At 43.1% G+C, this 23,716-nt stretch overlaps 2 protein-coding genes across 14 annotated transcripts in view; one reads left to right on the top strand and one right to left on the bottom strand.

Moving 5' to 3' along the window:
• The window catches only part of LOC110528464 (WD repeat-containing protein 1), a 17,373-nt gene extending 5,195 nt beyond the window's left edge, over positions 1-12,178 (bottom strand). The window contains exons 1-10 of the mRNA XM_021610551.3: positions 11,471-12,178; positions 10,617-10,738; positions 10,316-10,406; positions 9,744-9,891; positions 8,897-9,077; positions 3,801-3,878; positions 2,685-2,765; positions 1,783-2,016; positions 1,177-1,264; positions 601-757 (exon numbers count right to left, since the gene is read on the bottom strand). Coding sequence (XP_021466226.3) covers positions 601-757; positions 1,177-1,264; positions 1,783-2,016; positions 2,685-2,765; positions 3,801-3,878; positions 8,897-9,077; positions 9,744-9,891; positions 10,316-10,406; positions 10,617-10,738; positions 11,471-11,486 — 1,196 coding nt within the window. The 5' untranslated portion in view covers positions 11,487-12,178. The remainder of the gene's footprint in view (positions 1-600; positions 758-1,176; positions 1,265-1,782; positions 2,017-2,684; positions 2,766-3,800; positions 3,879-8,896; positions 9,078-9,743; positions 9,892-10,315; positions 10,407-10,616; positions 10,739-11,470) is intronic.
• Positions 11,622-23,716, top strand: LOC110528465 (isocitrate dehydrogenase [NAD] subunit beta, mitochondrial). Of its 13 annotated transcripts, none has more exons than XM_090241830.1 (10): positions 11,682-13,192; positions 13,431-13,509; positions 14,145-14,310; positions 15,094-15,222; positions 15,334-15,393; positions 18,101-18,191; positions 18,442-18,588; positions 18,711-18,805; positions 18,884-18,943; positions 19,846-20,702. In XM_090241830.1, the coding sequence occupies exons 7-10, from the start codon at positions 18,478-18,480 to the stop codon at positions 19,952-19,954; spliced, it is 375 nt and encodes a 124-aa protein (XP_090097956.1). In that variant the 5' UTR covers positions 11,682-13,192; positions 13,431-13,509; positions 14,145-14,310; positions 15,094-15,222; positions 15,334-15,393; positions 18,101-18,191; positions 18,442-18,477; the 3' UTR covers positions 19,955-20,702. The 13 variants fall into 13 exon arrangements, with proteins under 13 accessions (XP_090097958.1, XP_090097957.1, XP_090097960.1 ...); XM_090241827.1 differs by having other exon boundaries at positions 18,101-18,196; XM_090241832.1 differs by lacking the exon at positions 13,431-13,509 and having other exon boundaries at positions 11,622-11,738; positions 18,101-18,196.

Raw genomic sequence — 23,716 nt, 5'->3', positions numbered from 1 at the left:
ATTTATAAAGCACTTTTTACATCAGCAGAAGTCAAAAAGTGCTATACAGCAACCCAGTCTAAAACCCCAAAGAGCAAGTAACGCATCTGAAGCATTTATACCTAGAAAGGCAGGAACCTAGGAAGAAACCACACGCTTCTGGCTGTGCCAGGTAGAGATAAGAGTACATAACCATTAAGGCCAGATCGTTACGGACATTCAAACGGTCATAGATGATCAGCAAGCTCAAATAATCAGTGGTTATAGAGGGTGCAACACGTCAGCACCTCCAGAGTAAATGTTAGTTGGCTTTATATAGGCGAGCATTCAGAGGTCAGGTGAGAGCAAGAGGGTTGAAACAGCAGGTCCAGGACAAGGTAGCATGTCCAGTGAACAGGTGTCAAATATACATGTCACTATTGGTTTATGAATGAACACACCGAAAGTACGACATCACAACAGCTATCTTGTCCAATGACAAAAAGTGAATCTCATCATAAGGAAGCAGTATTATTACAAAGCTACCCTCACTAGAGATAAGAGAGAACTGATAAATATTTTAGTGAAATCTGTATTTTAATCTCATCTTCTACCTTCAGTATAGAACACTTCTGGACCCACCTATATTCTTTCTTTGTCACGCTGGTGAAGCGGACCGTATCATCCATGCTGCAAGTCACCAGCTGGTCGGCCTCGTCCACCACCATCTTGGTGACAAGGTTGCTGTGGCCCTTCCCTGAGAAGCAGTTGTTCTCCCCGGTCTCGGCATCCCAGTAATGTGGAAGCCACAGTTAAGGATCATCTGACTGACACCAGGAGAGGGCAGCAGAGCAGATCTTAACTAACACAAGGGACCATAACATTGGTGGTGTGGGCCCCTTGTTAAACTAACAGATGGATACAAGGACATTGGCAACAGTTGTGCAGTACATTTCTGTAATGGAATATAAGCAGACATGGCCATTACATTTTATGTGAGTCTTCATTAGGTGCCAATGTTGCTACTGGATTATGAATACACAAGGCTTTGACTATTAGCACTTGGGGGAATTTATTAGGCTCCTTGTGTTCCAAATGCCAACCACCTAGATAAGCCCCATTCATTCAGGGGAAATGGCCTGTGCAGAAAGCACAGTTCTTCATTAATATGCCTCAGTGTTGACACAGCATGCCTTAATTTTCCCAGTGAAAGGATATTGATGTGCCCGTCATGGCTGCCAGAGTAGATGTAAGCCCTCCCCTTGTTTTTGTGAACTGTCAAGGACTGAATGGATTTGCTGTGACCCTGTAAGGCACATAATGTGAGAGAATTGTTTAGCACAGTCAGTTAAGAACATTCATTATATTTGACTCAAGTGTCGCAGTTGTGATACTTTCAGTTTTGGCACGAATTCAGCATTTTCCATATCATTGCGCAATTTCATGGGACTCTAGCAAACTGTCAAACTTAACTATTTAATTTTGAGGAATGCTGACAAAACCACTTGTATGCCATCTCCTTTCCTGTTACTGAACTATGTGCTTGTGTTGAGTAACAAGTGACTTGAAGACAACTTTAAAGGAAGATTATGTGATCAGGATAAAGATAATGTTTCTAGACAAACTAAGTCAGCTAGGGACCGTTTCTGGGCAGAGCATCAATATCAGGAGATTAAGCCTGCCAGTTGTGTCCAAATTGTAAAAAATATTTAAATATTAAACACCCTCAAGCCCTGACCCTCATTCCCCAACTCTAAGATGTGTTCAGACTACACCATATTGCATTCTGAAAACCCTGTCATGAGAAAGAAGGTTTAGGCTTACCTTGATGGTGCGGAGCGGCCGGTCGGGGTTGCTCTTATCCAGGTAGTTGATGTAGCCCGACAGGGATATGCTGAGCAGGTGGTCCTTCTGCCACAGGCAGCCCAGCTGCTGGTCCATGACGTCAGCGCCCATGTTGAAGGTGGTGAGGGCCATGCTGGTGCCCACATCCCACAGCTTCACAGTCTTGTCACCCGAGGCAGAGATGAGCTGGGAGCTGTCAGGGCTCCAGCTCACCTGAAGGAGAACAGAGGGAAGGAGTGGACCCAGGGTGACAAATAGGCATCACATCACTGTCGGTTATCACAATGCTTTCAGAGGAAACCTGTGCCGCTATAGTTTCTCTTTGGTAATGCAAAATGTACAGTCCCAAGCATTTTATTAAGCAGATGGCTTAATCACTACGGTCTTCCTGAGACCTGAAGTAGTCACACTGGAACTAGACATTCCAGCGCTGCATTGCAGTGTATGTCATGTTGTGGGTTAGAATCCCAGTTCAGATATGCCATTGATGGAATACATTAGATACAGTCTAATAATGTTGTTACACTCAATCACCAATTCAAATTCCTAGAAATCAAATATTGTTGGGGGCATGCAAAGTGAAAGTGTTTTAAAATGCAGTGGGTACAAGAAAGTTTGACTTTGTTTTCACAGGAACACATTGAACTTCTAATTTGAAAAGGAAAGCATTCATTTAGTTTGTTTACGCTCTAGCAACTGCATGGCAGCTTTAATCTTGACTGGGTGTTCACCCCTCAGCAGTGAAGCCTGACAAGTTATGCTGAAGAGGAAAAAGACTGACGTTTCCATTCTCAGCAGGCTAAAGTAAAAACCCAATGCCTACATGTCTCAAACCACCAGGCAAAGTTGAACAATAAGAGAAACTCCGTCGAGATACTTACGGCATAGACTCCTCCTTCGTGGGCCTTCGCTCCGCCCAGAGCCCCAAGCTTCTCGCCAGTCTTTCCGTCGTATAGGAAGATCTAGGAAAACAGGGCAATTTGACAATTCTAGTAAGAACCAGTACTGTAGGGTAAAATTGAATTTCAACAGCCACGTAGAAACACCCATGTCTACTACTGCCCTCCAGTCAGCAATTCTTGTCAGTTCACTGGAAAGTATCTGACATTAATGTGTTGAGTTACAGCTGTTTTCTACTGTACTTCTAATCCCCCTCCACCACACACATTCACTAAAATATACTGAACAAAAATATAAACGCAACATTCAACAATTATGAGTTAGTTTATATAAGGAACTCAATTGAAATAAATAAGGCCCTAAACTATGGATTTCATGACTGGACAGGGGCGCAGCCATGGGTTGGCATAGGCACACCCAATCAGAATTTGTTTTCCCCACAAAAGGGCTTAATTACAGACAAAAGTACTCCTCAGTTTCACCAGCTGTCCAGGTGGCTGTTCTCAGACGATCCCGCAGGTGAAGAAGCCAGATGTGGAGGTCCTGGGCTTGCGTGGTTACACGTGGTCTGCAGTTGAGGCCGGTCGGGTGTACTGCCATTATCTCTAAAATGACGTTGGAGACTGCTTATGGTAGAGAAATTAACATTAAATTCTGGCAACAGCTCTGGTGGACATTCCTGCAGTCAGCATGCCAAATTGCACACTCCCTCAACTTGAGACATCTGTGGCATTGTGTGACAACCTTGGAGTGGCCTTGTCCCCAGCACAAGGTGCACCTGTGTAATGATCATGCTTATTGATATGCCACACCTGTCAGGTGTATGGATTATCTTGGCAAAAGAAGAAATGCGCAACAAATTTGATAGAATAAGCTTTTTGACCGTATGGAAAATGTCTGAAATCTTTTATTTCAGCTCAAGAAACATGGGACCAACACTTTACATGTTGCGTGTATAATTTTGTTCAGTATAAAATACAATTCTAGAAGAATTAAGACAGGCTGTCAATGTTCTACCAACTGTGGTGGGTTCTGAGACCACCTTAGTGATGCTGGGTCCCTGACCATGGAGCAGCTCTGGTAGCTAGCGGACTCACCTGACCGTCAGCGCCAGCCGTACAGAAGCGGTTCCCGTCTGGAGAGAAACGCACGCAGTTGACAAACCGGCTGTGGTCCTAGGATGGGGTAGGGGATTGTTAAAGACTTGAGCTTTTCCAAAAAGGACTATTAACTATTGATTTTCTGGTTAATTTAAGAAAGCAACATTTGTATATTGGTTGTTGTCTATCAATTATACTGTCAAGTTTAAGTCTCTTGAAAATATTGCAAGTAATTTGACAGTTACCTGACTAACTCATTGAGCCAGCTTTCTACAAACCCCTTCTTTGGGAAAAAAAAAAAAAAAGGAATATACAGAACCATGCCCTATTCAAAAGAAAATGCAGAACCAAGAACAGATATAGCCCTTGGTTCACTCCAGACCTGACTGCCCTTAACCAGCACAAAAACATCCTGTGGCGGACTGCAATAGCGTCGAATAGTCCCCACGATATGCAACTGTTCAGGGAAGTCAGGAACCAATACACAAAGCAAAGGCTAGCTTTTTCAAGCAGAAATTCACATCTGGAAGCTCTAACTCCAAAACGTTCTGGGACACTGTAAAGTCCATGGAGAACAAGAGCACCTCCTCCCAGCTGCCCACTGCACTGAGTCTAGGTAACACAGTCAACACTGATAAATCCATGATAATCGAACATTTCAATAAGCATTTCTCAACGGCTGGCCATGCCTTCCTCCTGGCTACTCCTACCCCGGCCAACAGCTCCGCCTCACCCGCAGCTACTCTCCCAAGCCTCCCCAGCTTCTCCTTCACCCAAATCCAGACAGCAGATGTTCTGAAAGAGCTGCAAAACCTGGACCCGTACAAATCAGCTGGGCTAGACAATCTGGACCCGCTCTTTCTAAAACTATCCGCCGACATTGTTGCAACCCCTATTACTAGCCTGTTGAACCTCTTTCATATCGTCCAAGATCCATAAAGATTGGAAAGCTGCCGCGGTCATCCCGCTCTTCAAAGGGGGTGACACCCTAGACCCAAACTGTTACAGACCTATATTCATCATGCCCTGCCTATCTAAAGTCTTCGAAAGTCAAGTTAAAACAGATCACTGACCACTTCGAATCCCACCGTACCTTCTACGCTGTGCAATCCGGCTTCTGAGCCGGTCACGGGTGCACCTCAGCCAAGCTCAAGGTACTTAACGATATCATAACCGCCATTGATAAAAGACAGTACTGTGCAGCCGTCTTCATTGACCTGGTTAAGGCTTTCGACTCTCAATCACCGTATTTTTATCGGCAGACTCAATAGCCTTGGTTTTTCTCATGATTGACTCGCCTGGTTCACCAACTACTTCTCTGATAGAGTTCAGTGTGTCAAATCAGAGGGCATGTTGTCCGGATAACAAGTAGTAGCTCTACTTGCACATCATAATCTGCTCATTTATCACTCCAGTGTTAATCTGCTAAATTGTAATTATTCCCTCCTACGGCCTATTTATTGCCGACCTTCTCATGCCTTTTGCACACATTTTATATAGACTTTCTTTTTTCTACTGTGTCATTGACTTGTTTATTGTTTACGCCATGTGTAACTGTCACACTGCTTTGCTTTATCTTGGCCAGGTCGCAGTTGCAAATGAGAACTTGTTCTCAACTAGCTTACCTGGTTAAATAAAAGGTACAATTTAAAAATACATTTTTAAAAAAATACAGAAGGGACAACCTACTTCTGGAGACCATGAGCAGAAATTCTTCAGAGGAATTTCAGTTGTTTCGATACATAAGGTTCCCTTTTCAACACCCATATAGTAGATCTCATAAGTCTCAATTATTGCGGAGTGAGGTCATGTGCTTAATAAAGTATCTGTTACAGAGGAGTATAAATTATTTTCTTTTTAGGCTGGATCACATTGAATTGTAGTAATTTTTAATTCTGTAATGTGTTGATTGTTGTTTCTCCACCCCCACCCAATATTTTTTGCTAAATTAGCCTAATGGGGCTAAAATGTGGATTTATAAGCACTAAATGTGTATGGACTTGGCCCAAGACCACAAACAGTGACTGGTGGCAGCCTGTAGCAAACCCTAGTCCAGACACATCATCCCAAAACTGCAAAAAAGCTGACTGCTCCAAGGCAGGTAGTTTGCTAAGCATAATGCACCAAAACATTTTTTGAAAAGGATACTTATTGAATAAGTTGAGGTCAGTCTGTACTGACCTCAACTTTCAGTTGACAACATGTGAAAGTACATAAAACACTGATCCTGAGAAACTGAGAACCACTCAAAAAAGTAGTCAAGAATGTACAGTGCATTTGGAAAGTATTCAAACCCCTCAACTTTAAGCATTTTTGTTACATTAGACTTACTAAAATAGATTGCAATCTACACACAATGACAAAGCAAAAACTTTGCTAAAAAGATTTTTATAAAATGTATGCAAATTTAAAAATTAACTGAAATATTACATTTACATAACTATTCAGACCTTTTACTCAGTACTTTGTTGAAGCGTTGAAGCACCTTGGCAGTGAGTCTTCTTGGGTATGACGCTACAAGCTTGGCAAACCTGTATTTGGAGAGTTCCTCCCATTCTTATCTGCAGATCCTCTCAAGCTCCGTCAGGTTGGATGGGGAGCACTGCTGCACAGCTATTTTCAGGTCTCTCAAGAGCTGTTCGATCAAGTTCAAGTCCGGGCTCTGGCTTGGCCACTCAAGGACATTCCGAGACTTGGCCCGAAGCCACTCCTGCATTGTCTTGGCTGTGTGGGTCATTGTCCTGTTGGAAGGTGAACCTCACCCCAGTCTGATGTCCTGAGCATTCTGGAGCAGGTTCAGCAAGGATCTCCCTGTACTTTGCTCTGTTCATCTTTCCCTCAATCCTGACTAGTCTCCCAGTCTCTGAAAAACATCCACACAGCATGATGCTGCCACCACCATGCTTCACCATAGGGATGGTGCAAGGTTTCCTCCAGACGTGATGGTTGGCATTCAGGCCAAAGAGATCAATCTTGGTTTCATCAGACCAGAGAATCTTGTTTCTCATGGTTGGAGAGAACTTTAAGTGATTTTTGGCAAAATCCAAGCGGGCTGCAATGTGCCTTTTACTGAAGAGTGGCTTCCGTCTGGTCACTACCATAAAGGCCTGATTGGTGGAGTGCGGCAGAGATGGGAGAAGCGTCCAGAAGGACAACCATCTCCACAGAGGAACTCTGGAGCCCTGTCAAAGTGACCATCCGGTTCTTGGGCACCTCCCTCACCAAGGCCGATCTCCCAGAACTGCTCATTTTAGCCAGCTCTAGGAAGAGTCTTTGGTGGTTCCTGAACTGCTCACATTTAAGAATGATGGAGGTCACGGTGTTCTTGGCGACAGTCAATGCTGCACACATGTTTTATTACCCTTCCCCAGATCTGTGCCTTGACACCATCCTGTCTCGGAGCTCTACCATGGCTTGGTTTTTGCTCTGACATGCACTGTCAACTGTGGAGCTTATAGAGACTTACCAAACCATGTCCAATCAATTGAATTTACCATTGGTGGACTCCAGTCGAGTTGTAGAAACATCAAGGATGATCAATGGAAACAGGATGCACCTGAGCTCAATTTCAAGTGTCATAGCAAAGTGTCAGTTTTCTTTTTTGCAAAAAAATTTTAAAAAAATAAAAAATAGTTGTCATTGTGTGTAGATTTATGAGGAAGAAATCCATTGAATCCTTTTTAGAATAAGGTTAGAAGATACAACATGGAAAATGGTAATATCCTATCATGAGGTCACTGGTAATTCAAAGCCCTACTTTAAAGCCTCATACTTTAAAGCCTCATCAGAAATACGCCGCTTTTTGTTTTGGGGGGGGATTCAGCAGCATGTTAACCAGACTAATGTCGTCAGCAGCTCAGAACCATGAGCTAAGTGACTGAGACAACGTCAAAATCTCCTTTCGACTTCAAAATAAACCAAAGTTGGCTTGACTCCTACGCACACTGATACGTTCCATGGTCAACAAATGTATGGCTTCCCAGTGGTGTAAATTACTACTTAAGTCATTTTTGGGGGTCTGTACTTTACTATATTCCTAAAGAAAAAAAAGAAAAACATTTTTTTTTAAAAAAGGTACTTTTTACTCCATACATTTTCCATGACTCTAAAGTACTCATTATATTTTGAAAGCTTAACAAGACATGAAAATGGTCCAATTCAGACTCATCAAGACAACATCTTTGGTCATCCCTACTGCCTTTGATCTGGCGGACTCACTAAACAAAAATGCTTAATTTGTAAAGGTGTTAGGGTGTGCCCCTGGCTATCCGTAAATAAAAATGGTGCCGTAGGGTTTGTTTATATTGTGAATTTGAAATGGTTTATATACTTAAGTATATTATAAACCAAATACTTTGACTTACTCAAGTAGTTATTTACTGGGTGACTCACTTTTACTTTAGTAACTTTCTATTAAGGTATCTTTCATGTTTTACTTAAGTATGACAATTGAGTACTTTTCCCTCCGTGACTTCCATCCGTGCTCACGACAGGGCTAACCGAGTGAAAAGGTCTATAGTACCAAAAGGAAATACTAATTTTATGTTTTGTAAAAATCCACAACCAATTCCCAAATTTCTTCAGAAATGTCAGACACATTGGCCTTTTCTAATTTGGGGAAAAGTCTGTACTCTGCCCTCTCTCTGTAACTCACAAGCCGATAAGTGGTCAAGTGGAGTGTCAATTAGTTAGTAGGCAAATGGAAAACTGTCCTCCCCAATAGCCTGCTTTTGGCAAGGAAACAAGTATATCCTACCGGAGTCCTTTTACCGAAGAGTTATGAAATCTCCCACCCCCCTTGAATCAGCTAATTGCTTTCTTGTAGGAGAAAAGCTTGCAAACATTTAAAAACAATATGCTATGTATCCTTTTATCTACAAAATGTATTGCACAACTAGCTAAATTTGATATCACTTCATACATTTTGGGATTACACGTAATCCCAAAACTTAATTTGCCTGATGCACAATTGGAGTAGTAATTTCATACAAGCACATTTGTCCACTTCCCCTCTCCGCCTCTGCTCGATTACCTTTTTCTAAAAAGGGAGGCCAGAGACACGAGTTGAGATTCATTGAGAAAAGGCCACTCACTGTGCTTGAGAACTTGAACTTGAAAGGGGGTCCCTCAAAGAAGGCCCCACAGTTGTCATCACTGCCGGTGATGAGGCGGTAGGGGCGAGTCTGCTTGATGTCCACGCTGTTGATGATTTTGGAGTGGCCCGAGATCTCACCCACTGAGGAGCCAGTGTCCCACAGGAACACAGCCCCAAACCTGTAAGGAAGAACACACACATTTACAAAGTGGGACAAGACATGATGCAATGCAAAATGTGCAGCGAGTCACTAGATAGAAGCAAATCATTCATAATTCATAAGTGCATAGATGAAAGAGACAACCTTATCCAAGTTTTAGGGGAGTTATGAAAGTCTTGGGTGAAGGGTGTTTTTGAATTAATCTTCTGACGTCCGGAAATCTAATTTTAAAGGGGTTCAAGCAATGTCTAGTCAGATACTGGAATGTTTACAACAGGGTTAGTCACTAGAGTTGAGAGCTGTTGCCCCAACATGCTGGGGACATGTTCAGAAGACAAAACAATTGAACAAAAGGAGGCATCACCTGAACATACCCACTAAGGATGTTAATTTTAGTTTCAAAAGAGTTTGGCATATGCCTAACTGAACACAACCCTGATTCAGCTGATCATGATTCTATAATTCATGGACATGTTATTGCTGATGTGGAACAAAAACCTGCACACCCCATAACGTGTTAACAGCGGACATAAAGCTTATGCAATCCTCTATGACGTACAACCATTGTTCACCAAAGTGTAAATGCTGCACTGTTAGGAGGACCAGAGCTCTTATTTGGAAGATAACGGTACAGGAACCATGTCCCTGTCCTGCATGTGGTCTGAACTAGGCCCTACAGACTTACTTCTCACGTCCCTCTCCCACACAAGCAATCCTTTTGCTGTCCTCAGTCCAGGCAATGTCCTTGATTTTGCCCCCAAAAGGCTGGTACTCATACTTCAGAAGGTGCTCCTTCTGGGTAGTGTCCCAGATACGGATCTTACCAGACACATCTGTAGGAAACATATTAGAACGTTGTAGATTTGGCATCACTATCATAAAAATTATCTCTGCCCATTTGGCTTTGTGCAAATGAGATGTTCTCCACAGAAACCACATGCATGAGAAGACCAGGTACAGGTCTTGTCACTATTCACAATTAAGACAAATCCATTGACAGACGAGATCCGAGTGAATTTGAAAAAGCATTCTCGTTTCTTGGCATGTTGTATGATAAGACATTATTTATTAGGATCCCATTAGCCAACGCCAATAGCTAGTCTTACTGGAGTCCGACTACAACAAAAAAAAGTCAGGACAAAAAACAAAAATACTAGAATTAAAATACATTAACATATAGTGTCTGTGTGTGTGCATCTATCAGTTACACATACATGTCAGTACATACACACAAGTAGGTCATAACTATCTAGCTACCTCCAGACGCAATGTAGAAGCCACTGGGAGCATACTTGGCAACAGTAACTTGATGAGGGTGCTCGGTGTAGATGTCAGCTATGGCAGGGTTCTGTCAGAGATGAAGGCAAAACTTGAACATTAGTACAGGTTCTCACACACAATATAGACTGGGGAAGAGGTTAAATCCTTTAATAAAATCTGACCAGCCCAGTTCACACATTTTACTGTACATGAACACACCCAAATATAGGCCTGTGAGTTTCAGGTTATCAGCTGCCAACAATATGTCAAGTGATGTCCATTAGATTTAAAGAATTACATCTATGTTCCTGATGATGACACTCTTCCCATTGGTGTAGAGGAAGTTGTTGCCTTTGGGATCTCCACCAAGGACTTTGGCAACTCCTCGCTCCATCTGCGGGAGGCTGGCAAATACATGCTCTGTGTGAACGGCAAGGAAACGTGTATTATTAATAATAACATCATCATCTAAGTTAGTCTAGGCATTGACCTATTTGGTTGGTAAAAAAAACATACATTAAGATCAGCATACAGCAGCTGTAAAAACGGACAAATCAAAACTACACTTCAATCAATTAATACAAACTAAATGACACTGTTGCTTGTGTTATGTATGATGCCAGGCCTCTGAAATGCATGGCAGACGACCTGTAATAGCAGTCTGTCACAAAGACAATAAATAGGTCTTCATGTACCTCTGCTTTTAGCTGATACATTAACTACACGTTAGCAGATAAGTGTAAAATATGCATACGACTGTGTAGTGTTACTAAAATCACCCACACTCAGTGACATGTCAACACTGCGTTGCATATTTCGTGCAGAAATCGAGTGCCATATTTCATTCAAACAATTTCAAAACAGAGTAGGTTCCCTTTCAAGCTCCATCCAATGAGAGGAAACTCAATTATGAATACGTGGCTATTTACCTAGTTACAGAAGAACTTTGGCAGGGGTGTGATGTCTCAAGACAAGAAATGTGATTGAAAATGCAGAATGGGCGAGGTTAGTGCTTACACACGTAGTTACAGTAGCTAGCTAGCTAACGTTAGCTGTTTCTCTTTGGTGAAGCACTATTTGTACTGAGGGAACGATTAAAGGTCCATCTTTAATGTATATTATTTCAAAAATGAAACTAATAAAACTACTTACTCAAATCATAGGTCATATTCGCAGATTTTGTATTAATTCCTCCGATGAATGAAACGCCAAACCTCCCTTATCCACCGGCAGTTCTGGACTCTGCTAATCGCACAAACACGGAAGCGAACGGCACTCTCCGTATGCCTGGCTTTGCCCATATATAGTAAACTCAGCTTCGACGCGAGCAGCTGTCGCCCACTAGACTTGCGCTTACTTGCCTGTCGAGGAAATGACGTTACCTTGAATAGTCAAGTCATTCAAGAAGATACCCAACAAGGTAAATAAAGGACACTTTGCCCCAGAGGTTATGGAATCGATGTGATGACAAATAGGTAAAAATAACTATTTTAAAACCTAACACACTTATACAGCTATGCAAGCATCAGCACTGGGTGTGGGGATGGGGGATCCCCAGCACAGGCGGCTGGTGGCACCTTAATTGGGTAGGACAGGCTCATTGTAATGACTGGAACGGAATTAATGAAACGTATCAAACACATGGTTTCTATGTTTTACATTTGAATCATTTAGCACAGGGTTTCCCTAACTCAGTCCTGGGCCGCAAGTCCTGTTTCTAAATGTAACGGATGTGAAACGGCTAGCTTAGTTAGCGGTCGTGCGCGTTTAAGCGTTTCAATCGGTGACGTCACTTGCTCTGAGACCAAGTTACAGATGCACAAATATCATACCCCCAAAACATGCTAACCTCGCACCATTACAATAACACGGGAGTTTAGTTTGATGTAATCATTGCGTGTTAGGAATATGGAACTAAATACTAAACTTTTGACCTACTTTAAATACGTGAATTTGTCCCCCTAAAATGGGGGGGGTGCTTTAAAGAGTGCTTTAATTTCTAAACGGTTCACCTGATATGGACGAAAATACCCTCAAATTACAGCTTTAAACTCATAGTCATTGTATCATTTCAAATCCAAAGTGCTGGAGTGCAGAGCGGTCACGTGTGTTTGCAAGGCAGATGTCCCGAGTTCGAGCCAGGTATGATGACCCGGATTTGGGGGAAGTGGTACTCGCTAAACAAGCAGCGTGATGTCCCTGGCAATTGTTCTGTGACCCGGATCAGCAGTTGCGTTCAGATCAACCGCGAGTTTGGGGGGGTGAATGTAGCCGATGGAGATTTTTTAAACTGTCGCCCCTTGCACCTTTGACGAAGGCTTTGTTCGGTGGCGCAATGTGTTGTAATGCTTTAGGAGGGCGGGCACATGTGTTTGCCAGGCAGATGTCGGAAGTTCGAGCTAGGTATGAGCTGGATTGGATCGGGGGGAAGTGGTTCTAGCCAAGCAAGCAGCGTGACTTTCTTTACACGCAGACCGATAAAAACAGATTCCTGCTTGTTAGCTTTCTTGGAGCAGTGCAATAAATCAGGCTCTGTTGGACCCTAGCGTGGCAGGTTCAAATCACGCCTCCCGTCTCAAAATCTTACACGGGTACTACATCATGCATTATTGCAACCCTCCGAGATTAGTGGCAGGGTTTCTGTAACCACATCCACCTTGGTCTCAAATTTCTGTGAAAAATGACAAATATTTGCCCCTTCTAACGAGGTCTCCTTGGCCCTACTAATTTGACTGAACTGTCTACTCTGCTGAAGTTGAAAATATCAGGACGAACTGCAACTCCAATCCACTAGGTGGCGTCTGTATCTCGCTCACATGGTTGCTCAGTCCAACTATTCCACCAAAGAATAATCAACGTTTCTAGCCTGTAAATGTAACGGATGTGAAACGGCTAGCTTAGTTAGCGTGGGCGCTAAATAGCTTTTCAATCAGTGACGTCACTTGCTCTGAGACCTTGAAGTAGTAGTTCCCCTTGCTCTGCAAGAGCCGCGGCTTTTGTGGAGCGATGGGTAACGATGCTTCGAGGGTGACTGTTGATGTGTGCAGAAGGTCCCTGGTTCGCGCCCGGGTATGGGCGAGGGGACGGTCTAAATTTGTACTGTTACATAAAGACAAAGTTAATTTCCTCCACATTCTCGTTGGTTTGGTAATCACGATGGCTGCTGCCTGAGCCTTGTAACTTTGATCAAGGTTAGTCGCTAGATAATGTTTACAGCCATCAAGTTGTGGACAAATTGTTTCGTGTAAAACCCTTCGTTGATGCTATTGGGGACAGCCGTTTTATTAGAAACTGCTTGACATACATTCATTTAATCACCAATGCGATAGGAGGATGATGATAGCTGGCGTTAGCTAACTTGGCTAGCTAGTAGCTACTGATATAACAATACAAATCTTTGACACTAACGTTATCTGTGATTGTGTGTTATCAGCTTCAGAAATACACAGTGTCAGCTAGCCTAAACCTAATTTTTGCCTGATAAACCAATTGGGCTGTCTTCTGATACGAGAGACTGGCGTAAAGTTAGCTCAAATTGATGATTATAGCCTGTCGCTTCATAATGTAAAACGTTCTGAATTATGTCCCCCTTATCCTATCATCAAGGTACATGACACTTATTCAGAATGTTCTTCATGCCTAAACACGGTCCAGTTTTATAGTGTAATTGGTGGGTGGGGGGGGGGGGGGGGGGGGGGCATGCCTCTGGTCTAAGCAACCCCCATTGTCTTTAAGTTGTATTGACACGGTGATGCCATCAGATGAGACATTCAGATAATGCATACTTTCTATGGTAGGCCTAATTTACTATTGTGTCCTGTTCTAGGGCCTGACTGACACTGGCCCGCGGTGGCAGCAGCTGGCTGTCCGGCCCCACAGTATGACCGCCTGTCTGGGTGTGCCCGAGGCGCCGATGCCACCTTCACGGTCACCGTGGTGCCCGGGGATGGAGTAGGACCTAAGTTGATGACTGCTGTCAAGGAGGTTTTCAAGTATGTATATTATGGTGGCTCCTTTTCTCAAGTCTGATCAGGAGAGGTGATGTGTCTAAGGGTGTTTTTCAAATATGAAATTTGGTTTCCTGCAGCATTAGTGACAATGTATATTCTACATGGCATTAGCAAGCTAGCTTGTTTACAATGGGCAAAAAGTTCCACGTGACTTGCGCTGCTGTGTCACAATACCTGGTACTCTGGTCCTGGACCTTGAACCCGCTACTCACCAGGTCAATTATTTGTTTCAGCCAGGGTTTGTTTGTGTTTCACATGTGCTTTATAGCATGTATTAAGGTACCAGAATCCAGATCACACAGAGATATGTGAAAGCGCCTTAAGAGTGCATTGGTGTCTGGTCCCTCTGACATTTACCTAACTAACTCATCTCCTTGGCACATTCCACTCCAAATATCCTATTACTTTGCTTTCACCACACCTTACCCCCAAGCTCATGAACCTCTCTTGGTGCCCCCCACCCAAACACTCAAGACCGGAGTGTCACTTTTCCACACACGGTCAACACACACAGTATGTTGCCCATGTGGGAACGGAGCCCACTGTCTTGATATTGCCTGCACCATGCTTCAAGCGTGCTCTGAGCTCAATCCAATATTTTCTGTGTTCATTGATAACTTAAAAATTAGTCTTGTATATTCAGTTATTGTAGCCCATTCGCTCACTCCTTCATTCATTCATCTGCAATATGTCCATCCTGTTTCTCATCCTTTTGTCTTATCTCCTTGTTTCTAGCCTTAAACCTGCCTTTTCATCCCCCTCCAGGCGGCTGACCTCCCAGTGGAGTTTGAGGAGTTTCACCTGAGTGAGGTGCAGCACATGGACAGCAACGAGAAGCTGCAGCAGGTGTTAGCCTCCATGAAGACCAACAGGGTGTCCATGTGTCCATGAAAGGTAACCGACTTGTCTCCTCTCATTTCCTATGCAGGAGATTTGCTTCCACTTGAATGCTTTTATCAGATCAGTGTGTTCTGACTGGGTTTTATTTTCTCTGTCTGTGTGTAGGAAAGATGAACACCCCCGTGGAGTTTAAAGGGGAGCTGGCTGGCTTTGAGATGAAAATCAGTTAATGCAATATTAGATCTAACGCCACCACTAATGCATGGGGTCCTCAACCACTATTTGAGAAAGTCCAGTCACACAAATTTCCTAGGTGGCAAAGGTCCGGATGGATATTGTCTTTATTGACAGAGCAACAAACCCCCCCCCCCCTTCGCTACCCCAAATTGTTCACACCCCCTTTTGTTGGAATGAAAAATGTGCAGTTCAAAGCGAATTTCCTGCAATTCTACACATTTTGCCATGTCTTATGTGTGTTATAAGATACCTGAGTACACAAAATCAATGTGGGCACATAATATGGGTGTGATAACTACAAGATAGACCACCTTGCATACCTAGGGAACATGGGATTATTTTATCAACTTGGAGTTTCTGACAGGATATAGCTCTCTAAGGTCTGTCAGTTCAAATCAAAGTTTATTTGTCACGTGCACCGAATTCAACAGTGAAATGCTTACTTACAGGCTCTAATCAAGTGCAAAAAAGGTGTTAGGTGAACAATAGGTAAGTAAAGAAATAAAAACAACAGTGAAAAACAGTTGCGAGGCTACATACTGACACCGGTTAGTCAGGCTGATTGAGGTAGTATGTAGATATGGTTAAAGTGACTATGCATATATGATGAACAGAGAGTAGCAGTAGTGTGAAAGGGGTTGTTGGGAGGCGGGCGGCAGGACACAATGCAGATAGCTCGGTTAGCCAATGTGCGGGAGCACTGGTTGGTCGGGCCAATTGAGGTAGTATGTACATATGAATGTATAGTTAAAGTGACTATGCAAATATGTTAAACAGAGTAGCAACAGTGTAAAAGAGGGGTTGGGGGGGGCACACAATGCAAATAGTCCAGGTAGCCATTTGATTACCTGTTCAGGAGTCTTATGGCTTGGAGGTAAAAACTGTTGAGAAGCCTTTTTGTCCTAGACTTGGCACTCCGGTACCGCTTGCCATGTGGTAGTAGAGAGAACAGTCTATGGCTGGGATCTTTGACAATTTTTAGGGGCCTTCCTCTGACACTTCCTGGTGTAGAAGTTCTAGATGGCAGGCAGCTTAGCCCCAGTGATGTACTGGGCAGTACGCACTACCCTCTGTAGTGCCTTGCGGTCGGAGGCTGAGTAATTACCAGCCAGTGATGCAACCTGTGCTCTAGATGTTGCAGCTGTAGAACCTTTTGAGGATCTGAGGACCTATGCCAAATATTTTTACTTTCCTGAGGGGGAATAGGCTTTGTCGTGCCCTCTTCACGACTGTCTTGGTGTGTTTGGACCATTCTAGTTTGTTAGTGATGTGGACACCAAGGATCTTGAAGCTCTCAACCTGCTCCACTACACAGCCCCGTTGATGAGAATGGGGGTGTGCTCGGTCCTCCTTTTCCTGTAGCCCACAATCATCTCCTTTAGTCTTAGTTACGTTGAGGGACAGGTTGTTATTCTGGCACCACCCAGCCAGGTCTCCGTTAATAACACGAGGAAAACTGCCCATGCACTAACCAATTTTGAAATTGCATCTTGTGCATTCTATTACATCTTTCAACCATATTCATTTGAAGCCTGACTTGAATTCCCTTAGATTTCTTTCTTGGTATTGACCTCGTTCTGGTTCCGGGCCATGGTTCACATGTTGTATGGCTGTTCTAGTGTGTGCGTGTGGCTGGCTGGTTGGCTGATCTCATTAATGAAGCTCTCCTCAGGTGTAGACTGGACCTGTTTGCCAACGTGGTTCATGTGAACAGCCTGCCTGGCTATAGCACCCGCCACAACAACTAAATTATTTAACCCCCCCCCCCCCCCCAAAAAATAAATAAAAATAATATAATAATTGTGAGCTCAATGTGCACATTGCACAGTTTCTCTAGAGATAAATCAGATCAAGCGCAAAACAGAGTTGTAGTTTCCAACAGGCCAATATTTGACATAGTTTAGTACAGAAAACATGGTCATTAACTGCAATGACCATAATCCATTGCGCTCCTACTTGTCCGGTCTGTTTCTTTTACGCCTGCTATGTTAGGTTATTGTGGGACAGATGCAGAGAGGAGACAGAAGAATGCACGATTAAGAGGGATAGAGAGCAGTTGCTTAGATCATGTATTTTCAGGTAGATACCTCTAAGTGATTTGATAGTTGGTATTCAGCAGTCATAAAAGTATGCCTTATTTACTTTGAAGAACTACCAAAATAGTGATTTTGTCAGACAGCATAGGCAGCAGCACTATAGAGGGGAGATGATGACATGGAATGAAATAAGTCATCAAATAAAACAACTGATATTTTATTTAAGTTATGTGAGTAAATGGTTAATAAGAGATCAGCAGTAATGGGCAGTCACTACCATCATTGTACTTTTATTCATTGTTTTATTATGTGTTACAGCAGTCAACCCACATAATGCATACTGATATATATATCTTTTAATTATTTAACCGAAACCAAACCGACTTCAAAAAGCATTAATTGGTCAGCACTTTGAGGGAAATCTCCACTCACCCTGTGGGGTCTGGCTAGCTAAAGTCGATTGACCCGGTCCTGATGGAAATCTTACCATGTTCTTGATTAGTTTGTTGTATGACTAATACACATTGAAATCATGCATGAGGCATTGTACACTGGAAAGAACACGTATGAGCACATATGTAAGCGCTCTAACAACATGGTCAAACCACGGTCTGATGGAAGTTTGTCCGGATCTGAACTCTGTGCTTTCTGTCTCTCAGAGTGTGCCTGGAGTGATCGAATGTCTGAACATTATCACCAGGGAGTTTGCCTTCAACTACGCCACCAAGAAGGGTCACGGCAGTCCACAAGGTCATGTGAGTCTTGGTGCCAGAAACAACCTTTTTTTAAAGGCTTCTACACATCTATCCAACTACAGCCAAGGATTTTGTCTCCTTCTGCCTTTCTACAGGAATCTAGTAGATGGCCTGTTCCTACAGTGCTGTGCCGAGGTGGCAGAGCTGTATCCCAAGATCAAATACGACAACCTTATTATAGACAACTGTTGCATGCAGGTACGCCCCACCTCTCTCACTTACTTACTGCTTCTCTCTCTCTCTAGCTGGTCCAGAACCCATACCAGTTTGACGTGCTGGTGATGCCCAACCTCTATGTCAACATCATTGACAACCTGGCAGCTCGGCTGGTCGACGGGGCAGGAGTGGTCCCAGGAGAGAGCTATAGTGCAGAGTACGCCGTGTTTGAGACTGTGAGTGTCCTGGAGTCTGCCTGAGATCCAACTTAACCAGTCCGCTGCAATCATACACTAGATACATTGCAGACCCAAGCATAGATAAAATGGCCTGAGAAATGTAATGGCCTCCGTCTCAGGGAGCGCGACACCCCTTTGCCCAGGCTGTGGGCAGGAACATCGGCAACCCCACGGCCATGCTGCTCAGCACTGCCAACATGCTCCATCACCTCAAGTGAGTGGGCACTGCTTCCAATGGGATTTGTGCGCGGGTGTGTGTGTGCACTAACCTCAACTGACTGTTTTGTGATAGCTTGGAATACCACTGCAACATGTTGTCAGACACTGTCCGGAGGGTCATCAAACAGGCAAGGTAATTGTGTGTGACGATATTGTATCAACACTATTAAATCCTGTTGGTTTGTGTGCATGTATTAATTCTACAGTTGGATGGGAGAGCACACGGTTGGGTCTTTGCAATATGTATATGAATTTTGTACGTCAAATCATGGATGAAAAGTGGAAAAACAAACACTGATTCAAACAATTTAATGACCCTCAAATTGTATTTGTCAATGAAAATACACTTAAAAAGCAATAACCCATATCCTGGTGTGTGAGAGAGCCTTTTGATTGTGCATGTTGACGTGGGTGGAATCCTGTACACCACTCTGTGTCCTGCTGTACATTGTTCTTGTAACTGTAGAACCTGACAGGTAACAAAGATGGACTAACTGTTGTCTGCGCTCCAGCCCGTATTAGGACTAATAGCAGCAGCTCTAACCCTAACTAATACCATGGTTTCTAGACAGGTGCATGGTCAACACAGAATCTATGTTTTTGCAGAGTGAATGTGGGAGAATGGTTTCTGTTCACTGAAATAGTGTAGGTATTATGGTCTGATAATTTAGAGAAATGGTGGTAGCTTGATTGAAAGTGGAAGGACGTGTGATCTGAATTTGTGAAGTATAGTGTTTGTCAATTCACTAGAGCAGGGGTGGGAAACTCCAGTCCTCAGCAGCCAACGGGGTGTCATACTTTCCCCTGTCCCTAGCAAACGCATGTGATTTTAAACTAATTGCATTCTAAACTGAAGATCATGATTGGTCGATTATTGGGGTGTGGTGTCTTAGCTGGGGCTGGGGCCAAAGGGTTACACCAATCAGGCCTTGAGAACTGGAGTTTCCAATCCCTGCACCAGTCTGAGGTACCCTCCACTTTTTCCTCTCCTCCTCCTATTCCCTTGCACCCTGTGTGTGTGTGCACGTGTCCCAGATGCGGCCCCGAGACCTGGGCGGTTGCAGCACAACTGGGGACTTTGTGCAAGCTGTTGTGGGGAACTTCCACCACCGACCAGCGTACTAAAGAGGTCCTGGTCCCCTGAACAGCCCTTTACCCCGCACTGGACGGCCAACCAAATATAATCTGGATATATTGAACCCCATAATCGCCATATATCTCCTAATAACTTAGCCACAACTGTTTTGCTCCCTGTCCCACTAAACTAATTCTCCTTACATCACTCTTGGCAGCTCTTGTTCCTCTTCTCCGCTTTTCACATTCCTCATAACACACTCTGTGTATCCTCTGAGGGTTTCTGTTTCTCGATTTGGCCAAAGCAATTCATTTTCTGCATTAATCTTTTAAATTAATTGTTTTTGATCAAATTGTCCATTTATGCTGCTGTGACCTTCTCTATTTTATCCCAGTCTTTTCCTTGCTGAACACTTTCTCCAACTCCATGTCAACCAGTTCTTTTGTACTTCCTCTGCTGTTGGATGCACTCTTCTATCAGCTCTACTACCTCTATAGTGTTCTCTGTATCTGTCGGCTACCACCACCTCTCTTTCCCTTTACTCTCCTACTCTGCCTTCTCTCTACACTGTTTCCTTGTTTGTGCTGTGGACATGCGTGTGATTTTATATTAATTTGATCACTGCTAATCTAGTCTTGCAGTCCACACTGGTTGTGCTGGAGGTTGTTCAGCAGTATTGATCAAGCTGGTTTTGTGCCACGATGACAATTTACCAACACCAAAGCAAGTGAAATCTTATCACTGCATAAGTGGACTTCGGGTCTTCCATTTCACAGCAATGAGTTGTGGCAGGCATTATAAAGTGCATTGTTCATAACTGTACGTGCAGTGTGTCCATGGACAAAGGATAACTGGCCTTTTGCAATAACAGCCTTAGTCACGTCAAGAAAACCTGCTGTAGTTACTATATAAAAAAAAACTGGACTGTTTCTCACAAACACACACCGCCACTCGTAAAATCAGCGGGATGCGGAGGTCATTCCTGTGAAGGGAGACCATTTTCAGTGTTTACAATCAATGTTTTCACATTGTTGCGTTAGCAGGGATGCTAACAAGCTGAACTGTGAAATGGGCTAGCTTCACTGAACCCTATTCACTCATACTCAATTCATAAACCCAAGTTACTAAAAACTAATGTCTTAATATTCTGTCCACTGTGTATGCTGTACAATTCAGTGTATCGTAGAGGTCACTATCTTGGGAGCCCTTTGCTGTAGTTGTGACCTTGGGGATCCATTGTGTTTGTCTATTCAGTCAAAGCTAAGCTTTTTCATCATTACATTTCACAAACGAACAAGCCATTGTTACCTGAGCCTATGACCAGCTTTGCCTGAGTTCACAAGGGAAACCATTTCATCATGTCAGACTAGTGACTTTTCTGTTTTTGTACTGTATGTGCTATATGTCCGTTCCATTATATATTGGTTATGATGATATCAGAGTGGTGGCATTGCTACTGGTGACTTCGACAGGCATATATTGCTTTTTGACACTACATGACCAAAAGTATATGTGGACACCTGCTTGTCGAACATCTCATTCCAAAATCAGGGGCATTAATATGGAGTTGGTCCCCCTTTGCTGGTATAACAGCCTCTACTCTGGATGTTGGAACATTTCTGCACAGCCCCAGACCATTATTCCTCCTCCACCAAACTTTATAGTTGGTGCTATGCATTGGGGCAGGTAACATTCGCCAAACCCTGATTTGTCTGTCGGACTGCCAGATGTTGAAGCATGATTTATCACTCCTGAGAACACATTTCCGTTACTCCAGATTCCAATGGCGGCGAGCTTTACACCACTCCAACCAACGCTTGGCATTGCGCATGGTGACCGTAGGCCTGTGTGCGGCTGCTCACCCATGGAAACCCATTTCATGGAGCTCCCGACTAACAGTTTTTGTGCAGACGTTGCTTCCAGAGGCAGTCTGGAACTCTGTAGTGAGTGTTACAACTGAGGACAGGCGATATTTGCACGCTTCAGCACTCGGCGGTCCCACTCTGTGAGCTTTTGTGGCCTACCACTTTGCGGCTGAGCTGTTGTTCCTCTTAGACGTTTCCACTTCACAATAACAGCACTTACAGTTGCCCGGGGCAGCTTTAGCAGGGCAGAAATTTGACGAACTGACTTGCTGGAAAGGTGGCATCCAATGATGGTGCCACATTGAAAGCCACTGAGCTCTTCAGTAAGGCCATTCTACTGTCAATGTTTGTCTACTGTGATTGCATGGCTGTGTGCTTGATTTTATAAACTTGCCAGCAACGGGTGTGGCTGAAATAGCCGAATCCACTAATTTGAAGGGGAGTCCACGTATGTATGTATGTATGTATGTATAGTGCCTTGCGAAAGTATTCGGCCCCCTTGAAGACCTTTTGCCACATTTCAGGCTTCAAACATAAAGATATAAAACTGTATTTTTTTGTGAAGAATCAACAACAAGTGGGACACAATCATGAAGTGGAACGACATTTATTGGATATTTCAAACGTTTTTTAACAAATCAAAAACTGAAAAATTGGGGATGCAAAATTATTCAGCCCCTTTACTTTCAGTGCAGCAAACTCTCTCCAGAAGTTCAGTGAGGATCTCTGAATGATCCAATGTTGACCTAAATGACTAATGATGATAAATACAATCCTGTTTTGGGTACATAAACTTATGTATAACTTGTTATAATGGTTATGGCTATAGTACTGGTGTTTTAATATTGGATCTTTGAACTAGCACTTGATAACACCAGGCTGTATCACTTCCGGCTGTGATTGGGAGTCCCATAGGGCGGCGCACAATTGGCCCAGCATTGGCCGGGATAGGCAGTCATTGTAAATAATAATTTGTTCTTAACTTGCCATTGTTCCCTAACTGTTACAATGGCTGATGGACCTTTTGTTGTTTTTAAAGCGATCATCATGGTCAAATACTAAAGAAGAATAAAATATGGGAAAATGCATGTTGGCCTATGTTTCTCTAAAGGGTTAGACTGAATATGTATTTATGGCTTGGATTAGTGGTGGCCCAGATGTAACATTCTACATCATACCGGGATGATTTCCTTATTTTAAAAGTTACATATCAAACCTGATTGCTGACAAGCAAAGCATTTTGAGACTCAACAATGGATTTATGAAACAAGTACAAAAATATATTATTGGGGTGTAATTTTCCTTTAAGTTGCTTAAAAATAACCTAATCTTCACCTGTATTGTGTTTGAGTTTGGTGAATAAGGCTCTCTTACACACTAGTCATGTTTGTCTGTATTTGTGAGGACCATTTGCCTGTGTGTGTGTGTGTGACACTACTTTTATTTGTGGCAGGTGCACACAGGAGACCTGGGAGGCTATGCTACAAGCGACGAGCTGTCATTGCCAACCTAACCATCTGAGCTATCCTCATACTGGCTGCTTGTAAACACAGACTTCATTTACCTTCTGTCAAACTAATCTCGCTGTATTGACACCCACACTACAAATTAAATTCTCCAGACCGTGTGAAATGACAGCTTACACCCATGGGAGTTTACTCAAATATATGTAAAATACGCACAATTTAAATAGAGTAACTGCTACATAATTGAGAAACCAATATAGGGACCGCACATTCAGTCTTATAAGCAGTACCAAAATAAGAATGTTTTCTTATGTGACAGTAGTTCTATAACACTTGTAAGTCACATTCCATATTCTGTAGCAATGTTCTTTCTACTTAACTGTTCTTCAATGACTGGACCATGTACCATATCAGTATTATTTTTTTTTTAATGTATTCTCTACATGCATTATTGACTTGTTAATTAATTAACTGTAATAAACATATTACTATATCTGAAA

Source organism: Oncorhynchus mykiss, chromosome 7, assembly GCF_057628025.1.
Source record: "Oncorhynchus mykiss isolate SJ-2025 chromosome 7, ASM5762802v1, whole genome shotgun sequence".
NCBI lineage: Eukaryota > Metazoa > Chordata > Actinopteri > Salmoniformes > Salmonidae > Oncorhynchus > Oncorhynchus mykiss.
Note: the sequence above shows the minus strand (reverse complement) of the source record. Positions and strands in the feature narration are given on the sequence as shown.